This window comes from Rousettus aegyptiacus, unplaced genomic scaffold (genome assembly GCF_014176215.1).
Source record: "Rousettus aegyptiacus isolate mRouAeg1 unplaced genomic scaffold, mRouAeg1.p scaffold_m13_p_2, whole genome shotgun sequence".
NCBI lineage: Eukaryota > Metazoa > Chordata > Mammalia > Chiroptera > Pteropodidae > Rousettus > Rousettus aegyptiacus.
In genome coordinates this window covers 177099408-177113528 of record NW_023416295.1, presented here as the reverse complement: position 1 = coordinate 177113528, position 14121 = coordinate 177099408, and the positions used below count along the sequence as shown (strand labels likewise).

Below are 14121 nucleotides of genomic sequence, written 5' to 3'. Positions count from 1 at the left end.
AGCCTCTTATCCCCGTGGTGGGTCTGGATCCACACTGGGCCTCGCCATCTGGGAGCCCAGAGCAGGTGCGTGGGGAGCAGCAGCCTCAGGAGCAGAGGCTGGCACGGAGGGGCCAGGAAGTCCCGCTCTCTGGGGTCCCAGGCTTCCCTCCCCACTCCAACCCCTCTGTGAGCCGCCCCGCCCCAGCCGGGGCTTGTGAGCAAAGCATAATGTTCTGGGGCAGAGAGGTGCCCAGGAGCCCCCAGCCTTCCCAGGCACCTCCAGTGTCCCAGGTGCCGGCCAAGGCTCAGCCGGTACAGCTGGCCTTCCTTGTCCGTGGGGAAGTTGTCATGGTGGGCTCACAGCATGTGGTTGTCCTTGTCCTGTAGGAGTGGGACTCTGGTCTCAGGCTGGCTGCTTGCTAGCACCCCCACCCCGAGGCCTGCCCTGTGTTTCTGGTGGGGATCAAAACTGCGGCCTCAGGGACCAGGCCTGGGGCGCCTGGCTGCGCCAGGGCAGCACGGGCAGCACGGCCCTCGCGGCTGCGTCCACGGCTCTGACGCCGTGTGTGCTGCCCGCACTTCGCAAAGCCCAGCGGCCTCTCCCTGCCCTGGTCTCAACTCCGAGTCACCACGCAGCCGCCGTCCGTATGCATGTCACAGAGAACCTGGGGGCAGGGCAGTCACCGCAGCTGCCTCCCCCGCTCTGCCTAGACGGACCCCATCAGGCCCGCCCCTGCCGTCGGAGAGAAGGGCGCCCACGCTCCCCTAAGCACTGCTATTTTATAAGAAGGTGAAACCTTAGTTTTTCTGCTTGTGAGTGTAACGCACACTCAGATAGGTGAAGAGTCACGGCCACCGCCCAGTGCGTGTCGTTTCACGCCCCCACTTCGCGGCTTCCTGTTCTCATTTGCGCTCGTACTCTGGGTCTCTCTCGGTTCACTCCCTTGGAGGCAGGCCGTCAGGGTTCTCTCCCAGCCTGTCCTGACCGCAGAGAGGCTCGGCAACCACTCGGTGCCTGAGAGGGAGGCCTGGCGTGGGATCCGGAAGGCCCGGTCTGGCTCGCCCTGCCCAGCCTGAGTGAGTGACAGACAAAACAGCCCCTCGTCCCCACATCGCAGGCCGCTTGCCTGGAAGGGAGCTAGGCCCTCCGGCTGGACACTGCACACGCCCCGGGGCTCTGTACTCCTCCACCCAGTCAGGAGAGCCCTTCCGGTGGGATACATGCCAGGAGAGGCCAGGGCCCAGGCGGGGGCCATGCTCTCGGGGCAACTGCCACCAGAGCCCCCCACAGAGCCCTGTAGCAGTCAGCAGATGATCGGCAACCTCAGCCCTCGCCTCGGGATACTGCTCTCTTGGAAGGGGCTGTCCCTTGGGATCCATGCGTTTGCTGGCCCCCCACCCCCAGCCAGACCCCCAGTTCTTCTCACTGCCCCTGGACACCACCTCTCCCCCAAGGGTCCAACGTGGACCTCACCTGCTGCCCTCGGAGGGTCTGCCACGGTCTCCCTGTCTTTATTCTCCTAGTCTGGAGGTGGTCTGGAAGCTGCCCCAAGCCCAGCCGCAACCCTTGTCCCTTGTCTGCCCCTCCCCCAGGCAGGTCCTCATGGGAAGTGAGGCCTGTTGGGTGCAGACCTGTGGGTGCTGCTGAGTCAGAGGCTGTGCAGCCTGCACCCACCCAGACAGACCTCGGGGTTCCAGCTGTACCGCCTGGACCTATGGCAAGAAGACCAATCAAGGGTGGGTTTGGGAGCCTCAGAGCCCCGGAGGTCTCAGCCCACCTCAGGCTAGCGAGACCCACCAGCCTGCCGGCCACGATCACTGCCCTTGCTGTTGTACTGGGGAGCTGGCCCGTGGCAGAGGCAGAGAACAGACACGCAGCATGGGGTGGGTGGCCATGCTTCTTGGGGGACAGACATCATGGAGAAGAGCCTACTCCAAAACCCCGCTAGGCGCACCGCGTCTCTCCGGCCACGCCCCCTCCCCTCCCCGGGAGCAGCGCGGAAGGCGGGGCAGACCGCGCAGGGCGTGGGCGGGGCTGATTGCGCACACTGCACCTTGGCTGGCCCACCCAGTGGGCTGGTTCCCTGCTTGGGGTGGGCCAGGGCCTATATCCTCTGATGAGAGGCAGGTGGTGGCAGTTAAGTCCCAGCACCCACAGCAGTGCCACCAGAGTTTACCTCGCAGCCCGGGCCCCAGCTGCCCCTCCCAACGGTGGCCCAGGGTGGCACCTCGTCAACTGAGTCCCATTTTCACATATATCACAAAGCAGGAGCTTCCAAAAGTAGCTTTTATTTGTTTCTGAGGAACAGTACATGAACGGCAGGAGGGACACGGTCCAGCCCGAGGCTCCCCAGCCCTGCGTGGCCGCGGGTTTCCCCTGATTTGGTGACACGCTGACTCGACAGTCAAGCGTGGCCCAGCTGGGCTGCGCAGACGCCTCGTCCTAAACTGACGACCAGGACCTGCTGCGCCTCGTCCTAAACCGACGACCAGGACCTGCTGACTGCGCACAGGGCAGTGACCAGGGGCCAGCCCGGCCTCAGGCTCCTGTCTGCAGCACCCTAAGGTGGGCTCACGAGAGGGCGGTGGGCGCCTGCGGGCACATATGCAAACTGGCGGGCCCTGGCGGACACACACCATCTGTCCACTGAGGGTAGGGGAGACCCGCAGGTCCCCCCACCAGCTGCGCATCAGCAGGTGTGACCCCCCGCAGCCAGACAGGCTCCCTGCCGGACGCTCGGGGGCCGGAAGCAGGCTGGGGGCAGCGGGATGGGCCCTTGCTGCCAGGGCTGGGCCTGCCTGCACGCTCAATCCCTCGGGGACCCCGAGGGAAAGCCGTCCTCCCTGTCCCGACCAGATTTAAGGCTCGTATTTCCTGACATTGCTTCACTTTGTTTAAGTTAAAGTTACCTGAGTAAAAAATTTCAGAGATTTTTAAAAGCCAAGAACACACAACCTCTGCAGGCAGAGTGGTGCTGGTGCGCATCCGGCCGCCAGGCTTGGCCAAGCTGCTCCCCCGGGAGGACTACTCCCAGGGGCCAGGCCAGAGTTCTGGGTGCTCTCGCGCTCCCGGCCCGAGCCGCCAGGCCAGGCGCGCCGGGCGCTGACGCACAGCCGAAGGCACAGTGAGGGAAGGGACTGCTGGCTGTGGCCCAGCCCGGCGACCGCCCAGGGGCAGGGGCTGGCGGGGAGGCGTGGCCTCGGCCCTCCCCAGACTGGTGCCTGAGAACCCGTGAGCAGCCCCTGGGGCGGGCTGGGGAGCCTGAGCTCAGAGCAGTTAAATAATTCTTTATTTGGGTGGGCTGGGGGAGGGCAGGCAAGGCGTGGGGATGGCCCCTCAGGTGTGGCGGCTCCCTGCGCCCCTCCTACTTGTGAGGCCGAGCTGAGGACGCCCTCTGCAGGCAGTACTGGGTGGCAGGCAGCGAGAGGACCAGGCCAGCGGTACGGCGCCCCATCCAATACAGGCCGTAGCCCAGCAGGCCCAAGAAGGCGACCTTCACAGCCAGCCGGGACGCTCTGCCGAAGATGGACGGCGGGGGCACGCTGGGGGGCGGGGGGGAGAGCAGGCTGGGCCTGGTTCGGGGTGTGTGCTCCCCGGCCCCCACCCAGGCACGGCCATACCTCTCCCGGCCCAGGTCTGTGCTTGGCGAGCCCGAGGGGCAGGTGGCACTCACGTCATGATCTCCTGGATGTTGAGGTCAGTGGTCCAGTTCTTCTCAATGCCGGGGACGTGGCCCATGCCCACGACGCCCACCACCACGGAGGGGACACACTTCCTGGGCTCGGCTGTGGGGGAGCAACTGTCAGCACCCGCCTGTCAGCAGCAGGCCCCCAGGGCGCCCCCGCCCGGACCGGCCGTCACCGTTGGAGGAGCGCGGCAGCTCGAGGCGCCGGGCCGCCTGCCGCAGCATGTAGGTCAGGTAGATGTCGCGCTCGGAGACGATGGTGCGGTGCAGGTCGGGGAACTCGCCGACCATCTCTGCCATCATCTGCTCCAGCAGGTCCTTCTGCTTGCACCGCTCCACGTCATCCTTGCTGGGGGCAGGAGGCGAGCTGCCAGCCCCGCGGGGACCGGCGGCCCCGGGAGGCTGGTGCTACTGACCCAGGACGGACCTGGGCACACTTGGTTTGGGGCTGCAGCAGCAGGAGGGGTAGGGAGGCCCTGTTTGAGGAGGCCTGGCCCAGGGACAAGAGGGACGTGCCGCATGGCGGGGTTCGGCCATGAGAGGGCCAGGAGCTCTGCAGACTCCCACCGCCCATGCCGCCGGCCGCTGTCCTGGGCCGGCTGCCCTACCTGATGGGGTCCGACAGGAAACACAGGCCCCAGGCCAGCTTGACCTTCTGCCAGAAGGACAGCGCAGCAATGGCCCTCTTGAAGGTGACGGGGATGGGCCGGTCGCCCAGGTGGAACTTGCAGAAAGGCACCTTGCTGGCCTGCGGCAGGAGCTGGGGTTGGCTGGGGTGGCCGCAGCCCCCCAGGCGGCCCCGACGCCCCCACCAGCCGAGCCCGGGCCCACCTCCTTGAAGGCCTCCCTGAACTCGCCGCCAGGGGCCATGCCCAGCTGCTCGGTGATGTGGGCCGACACCTTCAGCAGCAGCATCTGCATGAGTCCAGACATGACGCCGTTCTGCAGGGACAGAGAGCCCGGCTCAGCGCCCTGACCGAGGGCCTGGCGGGGCCACCACAGCACGGTGGACGTCCAAGGCCCTTCCTGGCCCTTGGCAAAGCCCTCCCGGGGGGGGGCAGGCTGCGCTTCGGGGCTACGCAGTCGTGGACTGGCTGCCCGGCCTCTGCCCAGTGGACACCCTCGTCCCCTCTCACCTCTCCAGCCCAGACCGTTACGCTCCCCCTATGTGGGCGCCTGTCGGTGCACTGGACTTGGGCCCACGTGTGGCAGACGCAGTGGGCATACTGTTCCCGGCAGGTGGGTCGCCACGTGGCACCGAGACCACCCGGAGCCCCAGGGACCTTGCGCCGCCCACGCCTCCCTCCCCCACGGGCCGGGGCCCCCGCCTCACAGGACGGCAGAGCGGGGGCGGGGCCGCACCTGCCGCACGGCCTGCTGCAGCTTCCCCAGGCTGACCTCCCGGGCCTCCCGCAGCAGCGTGCGCTCGTCCATCTTCAGCATGGACACGCGGTACTGGCAGAGCTCCACCACCACCACGTCCGGCTGCACCGCCCGGATCGTCTGCAACGGGCGACCGTCACCCCGGGCCCAGCCATCCACGGACCCCGCCCTGCGCGCAGACCCCGGGGCTGACTCCGTTCTTCAAGCAACTAGAGAAGGTGCCGCGGCAGGTCTGCCCGCCCCATGGGGCGGCGGCGGGCGGCGGCGAGGGTGCCGGCAGGGGGCGGCTCACCTTCACGACGTCCTTCTTGCTGTCGTCACTGAAGTGGGCTGTGCCCACCACGTACACTCTGCTCCCGTCCTCGGCCACCAGCTCTGTGACCGTGCGAGGCAGGTGGGGCCGTTCTCGCCGCCTCTTCAGCTTCATCTCCAGCAGCAGGTTGAAAGCGTCCACGTCGGCTGCAAGTACAGCAAGACCCAGCTTGGGGACGCCCACCCACCCTGGCAGCTGGGCTGCGTGGAGCCTCCAGGTTCTCAGGGCTGCGAGGTGCCGGGGGGCCGGGGGGGGGGGGGCGTGCCACACTCTGGAAGCTAGAAGCACAGTGGGACACATGCTCCCCAGCAAAAGGCACTGTTCCCAGGGGGCCCCTCCCGGGCTGGACGCCACACACTCTCAGAGCCACCAGTCCGCAGTCACTATGGAGTGTGACTGACCAGACCCACCCCCGAGGGGGAGCACCTGGGACAGCTCTGCTCACCCCACGTGCGCTCAAGAGCCCCTCGCAACACCCCGGGGCAGGCCAGGGCCCCCCTTCGCAAACTTGGGGGGCCACCCGGTCTAAGCCCTGCCAGCCAGGGAGCTGCCCACCCCTCCTGCCCAGTGCTGAGCAGACTCAGGGAGCACAGACATAGGTTCTGGGGTTCTCCGGAAAGCACCCTGGGCACCACCTCCGAAGCTCCTGACGTCACAGGGGGTTCTGCGTGGGCCTGCGAGGGAAGGGGAGTATCTGAGTCGGGGTGCCCACGCTCTGCGCACCCCTGTCCCGACGGGCCCGCCCTCATTCGTGTGGTTGCTTGAGAACCCCTGACCCCACGGGCCACGCGCTCCCCATGACTAGAAGCCTCTGAGGGGCGATTATTCTGCAGACGGCCATCCTCAGGGCGCCCCACCCCAGGAACCCCCAGTGGACCCCAGGACCCTGCAAGAGATCCACACATTCTCTAGTGACCGCGGGAGGCCGCCCTGAGGGACCCCACAGCGCTTGGACCCCCGGGCTGCCCGGTCTCTGACCTCCTGAGGCAGCTGCTCCTCCTCCCCCTCCATGGCTTCGTGGCGGCTCCCGGCAGCACCGAGTGAGGCCTGAGGAGACACAGGTGTGTCCTCACCTGCAGCCCCGGGCAGAGCGCAGGGTTCGGTGCCAATGGGCTCTTCAGGGGGCTCGGTCGATCGTCCCAAATGACCCCTAAGTGGGACTGCAGTGTCCCTGCCTCAATGTCATCAGCCACTGGATCCTATGCGAGCCCTCTGCCAACTGTGGGCAGCTGAGGTCCAGGGTCCCCAGGGAGGGGACGGCAGGGGTGAGACTCCGGCCATGAGCAACAGGCCAGCCCTGCAGGCCGGGGCCGAGGGCAGAGCTGGGGTGTCCGCTGGGCCGTGGCCACGAGCCTGGGGTCCTCCGCGAGCAGGACCTGCCGCCCCCGCCTCCTGTTCCCACAACAGAGAGGAGGGCAGCGGCCCGGCACACTGGAGAGCGCCTCTCTGGTTTTGCAGCAAAACACAAGTTACAACGCTTTCTAAAGAGAGAAAACCAAACGGAGAAGCAGCTCCATGGACCGAGTTAGAGCTGGGCCCCCGGAGCGCGCCGGGCGGCCCACCCCCAGGACGTCGTCAGGGGCCACGCGGGCGTCAGCAGAGGCGCGGGACACGCCCGTGTGTCCGTGTCACTCGGAGCCCAGCCTCTTCTGTCGTAAGGGACACGAGGTCAAGCGGCACGGAAACGGCGGCAAGGCCCCGGTGGCGCGCCAGCCTCCCCCGCTCCCCTCTGGGAAACGGCCCTTCTCCCCGGAGGGGACTGCCGGCGAGGCCACCAGGGCCAACGAACGAGGCTCCCGGGCCCCGGGAGGCAGCTGAGGCCAGAGTCAGGACCTGGCATTCTGGGCCCCGGCCCTGCTGGCGGGGACTCCGGGGGAGGCGCGGAGGAGAGCGAGCTGGCCTCCCCGGCCTCGGCACGCCCCCCGCCCCCCAGCGTCAGATGGAGCCTCTGGGCCACCTGAGTTTAGTCACAGGAGCCAGGGGCTGCTGCCACAGAGGGCAGGACAGCCCAGCTCGAGAACACCGTCTACGACCGTGCGCCCAGCGGAGAAGCAGGCAGGTGACTGAGGTAGCCGCGGAGGGGCGATCCTCATCCAGTGCTGGTTTCAGAGTCTGTCTCTGCGAGTCGTGAACTCATGTGACCTCTGGGGACACACAGGGTGGACCCTGCAGGGGGCCGCCCCGGGCTCACTAATGTACGCTTTCCAAAACTTTCAGGATGAAAACAAAAATAACAGAATGAGCGTGACGCCACGCCTGACTCCTCCCCTTGTACCCCGTGGTCACACGGCCAACCCAGGGACTCACCACCGCCCCTTCGTTCTCCTCGGCCGGGAGGAAGGTCAGGGCGGGGCCCCCCAGGTGTAACCAAACTCCACCTGACCAGCCTGGAGCTGACCGAGAAGCGGGGGGCCCGTCCCGAGGACGGAGAGGACTTCTGGAAGAAAAGGGGTCGGAGGAAGGGTCCGGAAGAGGGACTGGCTTAAGGCCAAAGGAAGCACTGGGCCCCGGGCAGCAGGGCAGAGGCCACGGAGGGGGACAGCAGAGCCGAGCGGAAGCCGGAAGGCCCCGCACAGGCGGGCGCTGCACTGCTCCTCCGCAGTGGGGTGTCCCCGCCCAGGAAGTCCCAGCAGCACCGGGTTGGGCTCAGGCTGGCCTCTGCCCAGCCCCGAGGACAGCAGCTCACCTGGGCCTCACGGCCCAGCACCTCCTTCCCGGCATCTTAGTGAAAGCTCGCGGCTGATGCCAGGCGGAGGATCCTACAGGAAGTGTGTAGCCCCCCCCGCCCCCGTGGAGGGCAGGTCACAGAGGTCACAGCAGGGGGCTTGCTGCCTCTCAGTCCTGGGCCCACCAGAAGGCACAGCTGGACAGAACTGCCCTCAGTCCGCTCTACACACAGAAGCGAACGAGTCTCGATTCCGAGCAGCACGAGGCTGCCAAAGGATGAGAAAAACTTCAGGAACATCCTGCGCGACAGCCAGCAAGCTGGAGGCCACCAGGTGGCCTCGGCACGCCCTCCCGCGGGCATGGTGGCCTTGGCATGCCCTCCCGTGGGCGTGGTGGCTACAGGGCTGGGCCGGCACGCAGGGCCCAGCCTGGTCAGGCCCACCCTCCGAGGCCCAGGCGGAAGCCTGTGCACCTCTCCAGGGCTGATCAGCTCTGAGCCCCACGATGGCTGGGTCACCCCGCTGCAGCACCAGGACCCAGGTCCCCTCGCGCTCCCTGACCTGCTCCCAGCAGTTGCTCCCCCGAGGCGGGCGCCTGGCCTGGGAGGGGTCAGGCAGAAAGGCCACTGAGGACCCCTCAGCGCCGAGCCCAATTCTGAAGCACCTCCCTCTGATGCTACCACATCTATCTACCGCCTTCCAGTACTCTGGTGCCCTCACCCTTGGCCAGGGTTCCGGTGATGCCCACGCGGGATGTGACTTCTGTAGGGCTATTAACGTCCCTTCCCTGCCACGCTCACCACTATGCGGCACCAGAGCAAACGGCCTAACTCCACAGACCGCTGCGTCCGGGCCCCATCGCCATACCTGCTGGCCCATGGAGCATCCGTGTCCTTCCCGGTTTCCTGCCACAAAACCTCTGGGTCCCAGCAGGTCATCACACCACTGACTGCTGCAGTGACAACAAACTGCTACCTGACACCCTCAGGGGGGACAAGTGTGCCTCTCCTACACCCAGGCTCCGGAGCCCGGGCCCCGCAGCCGGGACAGCTCTGGGCAGCCTGTGTGACCCAACCCAAAGCTGGACACTTCTGCCAGGCGCCACCGTCCTCACTCCCCCCCAACCAGCTGTCACTGCCACGCGGGGCCGTCCGCAGAGTACGACTTGGGGAAGGAGCTGGGTACCACTGGTAGGAGATGCCTCCTGAGTGGGCTGCCTGCAGCAGGGCCTGGCCGTCGGGCCGCAGGTCTGCCGGCAGCTGTGCTGTGGGGGACACTATGGGGCTGGCCAGCTCTGAGATCGGCCACTTAGTGCTGCGTAGCCTTGGGCAGGACACCTGTCCACCCAGCCGTCCCACCTGTCCACATACAGGAGGCACTCCCCAGGCTGCAGAATTCATGCCACACTCAGATGCCACTTCGGCCCATGACCTCTAGACCCCTCTGAGCTTCGCTCTGCTAGGGCATGCTCTCCTGTCCCCAGAAAAGAGCAGGGGAAACACCTGCGGGCATGACAATAACCTGTGGCCTGGTTTCACAAGACCCTGACACACGAGCTGTCCGAGGCGTCTCGCCTGTAGAGGGACACCGCCACTGTCTGGCTTTGGGCGTTACAGTCCTCCACACAGATGACAGCAGAATCGCCACGTACTTGCAGGAAACAAACTCCACAGCTTGTGGAGTTCCCGACGGCCCGAGAGGATCCGCCTCGTCAAGCACGCCAGAGAAGGCGCCACTCAAAGGGCAGGAAGAGCCCCGCTTGAGTTAGGGACCCACCTGGGGTGCGTAGCCCTGGGACACAGATCAGAGTAACGCGTTAAGTTGTCCTGCGTCGCATGAGATCATGAGCATCTGAAAATGTTTTGCTGGGTGTCTGTCACTGCACAGAATCTAACATCAGACAGTTCAGGCAGGCCGCATTCCACCTGTTTAGCCCAGACAGCTGTCCCTTCTCCTGGGGCCCACTGCTAGGGGCTGCATTGTATCTCCCCAGAATCACGTGTTCAAGCCCTAATCCTCAAGGGATGGTGTTAGGAGGTGGGGCCTCTGGGAGTGACTGGGTTCCAATCAGGTGAGGAGGGTGGGGCCCGGGGAGGGTGGGGCCCATGATGGGATCAGTGCCCGTAAGAGAGCAGAGAGAACAGTAGAAGGCCACCGTCTACAAGCCAGGAAAAGGGTCCTCGCCAGCAACCAAACCAGCCGGCACCTCCATCTTTAGCCTCCAAAACTGTGAGGAAACAGGCTGCTGAGGATGCCTGACCTGTGGTATGTTGTTAAGGTTCAGGGCACAAGGCCCAGAGCGAGATACTCCTCCTCTCCCTGCCACCCCTCTAAAAACTGAGGATCCAGAACATGCCTTCTGGAACACCAGCCTGGCTTCTCAGTACTGGCCAAGGGCTGACTAGTGCTGAATGGAGTTTCCAGAAAAACCTCATCTCCCAACCAAGCCACTAGGCTTGCTCAGAAAGCCGAGTCCCAAACTGGAGAGCTAAGCGAGCAGCAAAAAGAGATGACTGCCTGGGAGGCAGCAAGTTGCGGCCCGAAGCCCCGCCCTCCCCTATGCCCCCACTTCTGAAACCCGGGCACTCTTGCCACTGGAGACACCCCTCGGTTTGGCAGGAGGTGTGGCAAGGTTTGGGATTGCTCTGGAGGACACCAGCCAACTGGCACCCGAGCTGGAAGCCTGAATGGCTCCTTGTCCAGCATACCTGGCTGACCCTCCTGGAACCTGAACACTGCCCCCCGCTGGGCCCCACGCTGACCACCACCGCAGGGCGCTGCGTAGGGGCGGCCCTCGCCCGGACAGCGGCCTCAGACATACGGCATTACTGCCATCCCGCGAGGCTGACGTGTGGCCCTGGCTCAGCGCTCCCTCCCAGCCACACCGCAAAGGAGGAAGCTGCGGCAAAAGGGCCAGGGAGGCAGGGCGAGCAGAGCCCTCGCGAGCCTGCGGCCCGTGCGCCGTCCTCTGCAGGAGGCCCCGAGGGCCAGGCGGGTTCCCCCCGGAAACCACGCCCTCCCTAACGAGCCTGTCCAGAGCCCCCGGCCAGCAGAGGACTCCGAGAGAGTTGCTGGCAGCCTCAATACGCGTGCTGGGGGTGCGTCCCACAGTCGCGCGGACGGGGACTTTGTGGCACCCAAGTTACATCTCAGCGAGGCTGCTTCCTAGCAATGAGTCAAGACTCACCGGCCTCTGAAGTTGGCCGCGACAGGCGGGGGTCCTGGGGGACCCTCCGCCATATGGCAGCCTCGCCCCGCTTCGCCTGCGGGCGGGACGGCCGCCCGGGAGGGGCCGCGTCCCCGCCAGACCCCGTCGCCCCCCGCCCGGGGCCGGGAACGCCGCCCCCTCCCCGGCCTGCGCCACCCGCGCCCTCGCGACCCTCGCCGCCAGTCCCCGCCCCGCGCGCCCTTCCGGTCCGAGCACCGCGCTGGGGCCGGAGAGCCCCGGCCGCGACCCCCGCCCCCGGGACCCCGAGCGCCGCCTCCGCCCCAGGCCCGCGCGGCGCGGCGTACCGAGGCGGACGGCGTTCCTCAGCCGGCCTCCATGCGACTCGTCGCCCCACCGGACGGGGCGGGCCGGGGGCCGCGGGGCGGAGCGGCCGACGGGCCGGCGGCCGGGCCCGGAGCGCGCGGCATGCCGGGAAGCGCAGTTCCGCGTGCCGCCTGCGTGCCCTGGCTGCGCGCGCGTGGACTACACTTCCCAGGGGGCCGCGCGCGAGAAGCCCCGCCCCGCCTCGGAGACTCTGGTCCTCGAACGCGGGAGGCGGCTACCGCAACACGAGTTCGAGTCCTCGGCCCGCCGCCCGAGCGGGGCGGCCTTTCGAAGAGCTCTTAAATTCTGTGACCGCAACTGTGTCTGTAAAATGATGTCCGTACGGCGTCCATAGAGTGGCTTTGCGTCCAGTGACACAGAATGTCAATCTCGCAAGAAAGGGACAAACCAGAATGGGATACGAGGAGCAGGGAACTCCGTTCGTGGGGTGCCATCCGTCGGCATGGTGGCTGACCCTCGGAGGGGGACGAGCGGACCCCATCCTTCCCCGCTCCCAGGGCCCGAGCTGGCGCGAGGTGCGCGGGGGCGGGCGTGGGAGGAGGACGCAGAGCGCCCCGCGGCCGCCTGCCCGCCCCCCCCCTCGCCCCTAGCCGGCCAGCTCCCGGGTGGAACATCAGCACTGGCGGGACCGACCCGGTGGCCGAGGCGCTGGGGCTGCGCGCCGGGCAGGCGATGGTGGCGGGTGGTGGGTGTGCTGATGGCTTCCGGCCTGCAGCGCCCGTGGACCCCCAGCCAGCCTCCCCCGGAAGCTTGTGTCCACCTTCTGGACGCCGCTTCATTGTGACTCTCATCTGGCCCAGGACTGCAGGCTCTGCAGAAGGCCACCTGGTCCGACTCCGGCACCAGTCGGTGAGGGAGGGGAAGGGCTCCCTTTAGAAAAAGGAGGAGGAACCGGCTCTCTGTCCTAGGACAAGCCACTCTGGGGCCACCAGCTAGAGTGGGGCCCCAGCAGTCACTGCCCCAGCAGGCTCTCCTTCCCCCGGCCTGGACCTGGAAGGACCCCGCCAGGCCTGGGCGTGAGGGGCTAGTGCAGCCCCCGGCAGGCGAATTCCAGCAGAGCCTCAGCTTTCTGAGGTGCTGGGCTGGCGCAGGTGCCCGGTAGGGGGCGCAGGTGCCCACGGCTGAGTCTGCGGGCGGCCGCTGTGGCCTGGCTGACGTGGAGAACTCCCCTGCAGGCCAGCAGGCTGGGCCGTCTGCCTGGCTGCCACCCTCCTCCCAGGGGCAGGCTGGCCTCAGGGAGGTCGGTTCCCTTGGTGCAGGACAGGCACTTCTGGTCCATGGGCCTCTGGTCAGCGCCTTCGCTGTCTGGTTGCCATTGTTCGCTCTGCCAGCACGGGTCTTTCCTGCCCTCCCGACCTTGGCCACCTTCACACAGTAGAGCAGTGGTGCTAGCCAGGTGGTTGCCATGGTCCACTCCGGGGCACTTGCCTGGGGTCAGGAGCAAGCTGGCATGTGGGAAGGGGCCTGGGTTCCAGGCCTGGCTGTGTGGAGTGGGGTACAAGGTTTTCCCCAAGCTTCTCCTCTTCTGAGAGGGAGAGACGGTAGCCCCCACCCACCCCGTCCACCCTGCGGGGTGCTGGGGAGGAGTGAGGACATGGAGGGCGGAGGGCTTCAGAGGAACGTGAGAGCCCTCCTCAGGGGCACGGTGCCATCCCCTGGCACCTGTGGGATGCTGACGCAGGCCCTTCTCTGCCAGTAAACCAGGGCAAGGGTCAGCTCACACCACGGGCATTGGCTTACTCGAAGAGACTTACCGCTTCTGGGTGGGACTTGGCTTGAAATGTCCTGGCAGGCCTCGCACCTGGGGACTGGCGGTGGCAGCCTGGCAGAGTGAGCCCCCTGAAGACAGACCCCAGGACACACAGCCCCGCCTGGATCCCTGTGCACTGTTCGCTGGCGGGAGGGTGTGTGCAGGGACTGCGGGCCCCACGCCCCAATAGAGGCTGCGTGGAGCCGCCAGGGGGCGCAGGACAAGCTGGAGGCCACGGTGGGGCAGGGTGGCAGTGCAGGGCTCTGCTGGGGGCCCGGGGCAGATGGGTGGGGTGGGCAGGTGAGTTTGGCTGGGGACAGTCGGGAGGTCAGCCTTGACTCCAGCCACACTTGGGGAGGGGCAGGGAGTCTGAGGTGAACGCTGCCGCCTGAGGCCGGCGTGACTTGGGCTCCGCGGATGGGTCACCTAGACTTCTATCCTCTCAATGGAGCCAGGTGCCAGTGTGACCCCACAGGGGAAGCCGCCCAGGGCCAGGGGCTCGTCCTGCCGCGCAGGACTAGCCAGCCTGCTCCGGTCCTGGGGGCACAAGGGGTCCCTTCCTGTGGACACATGGAAATAAAGGTTGAGTGTCCACCAGAGGAGCAGCGGGCTGCAAGGCATGTGACCCTCGGCCAGGGAGTGTCCAGGCCCAGGTGAGGGTGTGTGCTTTCTGGGGACAGGGTGCATTAGCTATGCCTTTTCGTTTTCTGTTGCTTTGGGCTCTGGGGCATCTTGCAGAGAGTCCGCCCTCTCCCAGGAGCCAGTTCCTAGACAGCCCAGAGCTCCAAG

General features: G+C 66.7%; 1 protein-coding gene across 6 annotated transcripts; it reads right to left on the bottom strand.

The window, feature by feature from the left end:
- Positions 1 to 3249: 3249 nt before the first annotated feature.
- Positions 3250 to 11635, bottom strand: TRABD (TraB domain containing). 6 transcript variants are annotated; one of them, XM_016125280.2, is made up of 10 exons: positions 11543 to 11635; positions 6342 to 6410; positions 5809 to 6037; positions 5343 to 5509; positions 5030 to 5170; positions 4499 to 4609; positions 4276 to 4415; positions 3844 to 4016; positions 3656 to 3767; positions 3250 to 3524 (listed from the first exon to the last, which is right to left on the bottom strand). In XM_016125280.2, the coding sequence occupies exons 2-10, from the start codon at positions 6372 to 6374 to the stop codon at positions 3347 to 3349; spliced, it is 1284 nt and encodes a 427-aa protein (XP_015980766.2). In that variant the 5' UTR covers positions 6375 to 6410; positions 11543 to 11635; the 3' UTR covers positions 3250 to 3346. The 6 variants fall into 6 exon arrangements, with proteins under 6 accessions (XP_015980766.2, XP_015980772.2, XP_015980773.2 ...); XM_016125286.2 differs by having other exon boundaries at positions 3347 to 3524; positions 5066 to 5170; XM_016125287.2 differs by having other exon boundaries at positions 3347 to 3524; positions 5959 to 6037.
- Between the last annotated feature and the right edge of the window lie 2486 nt (positions 11636 to 14121).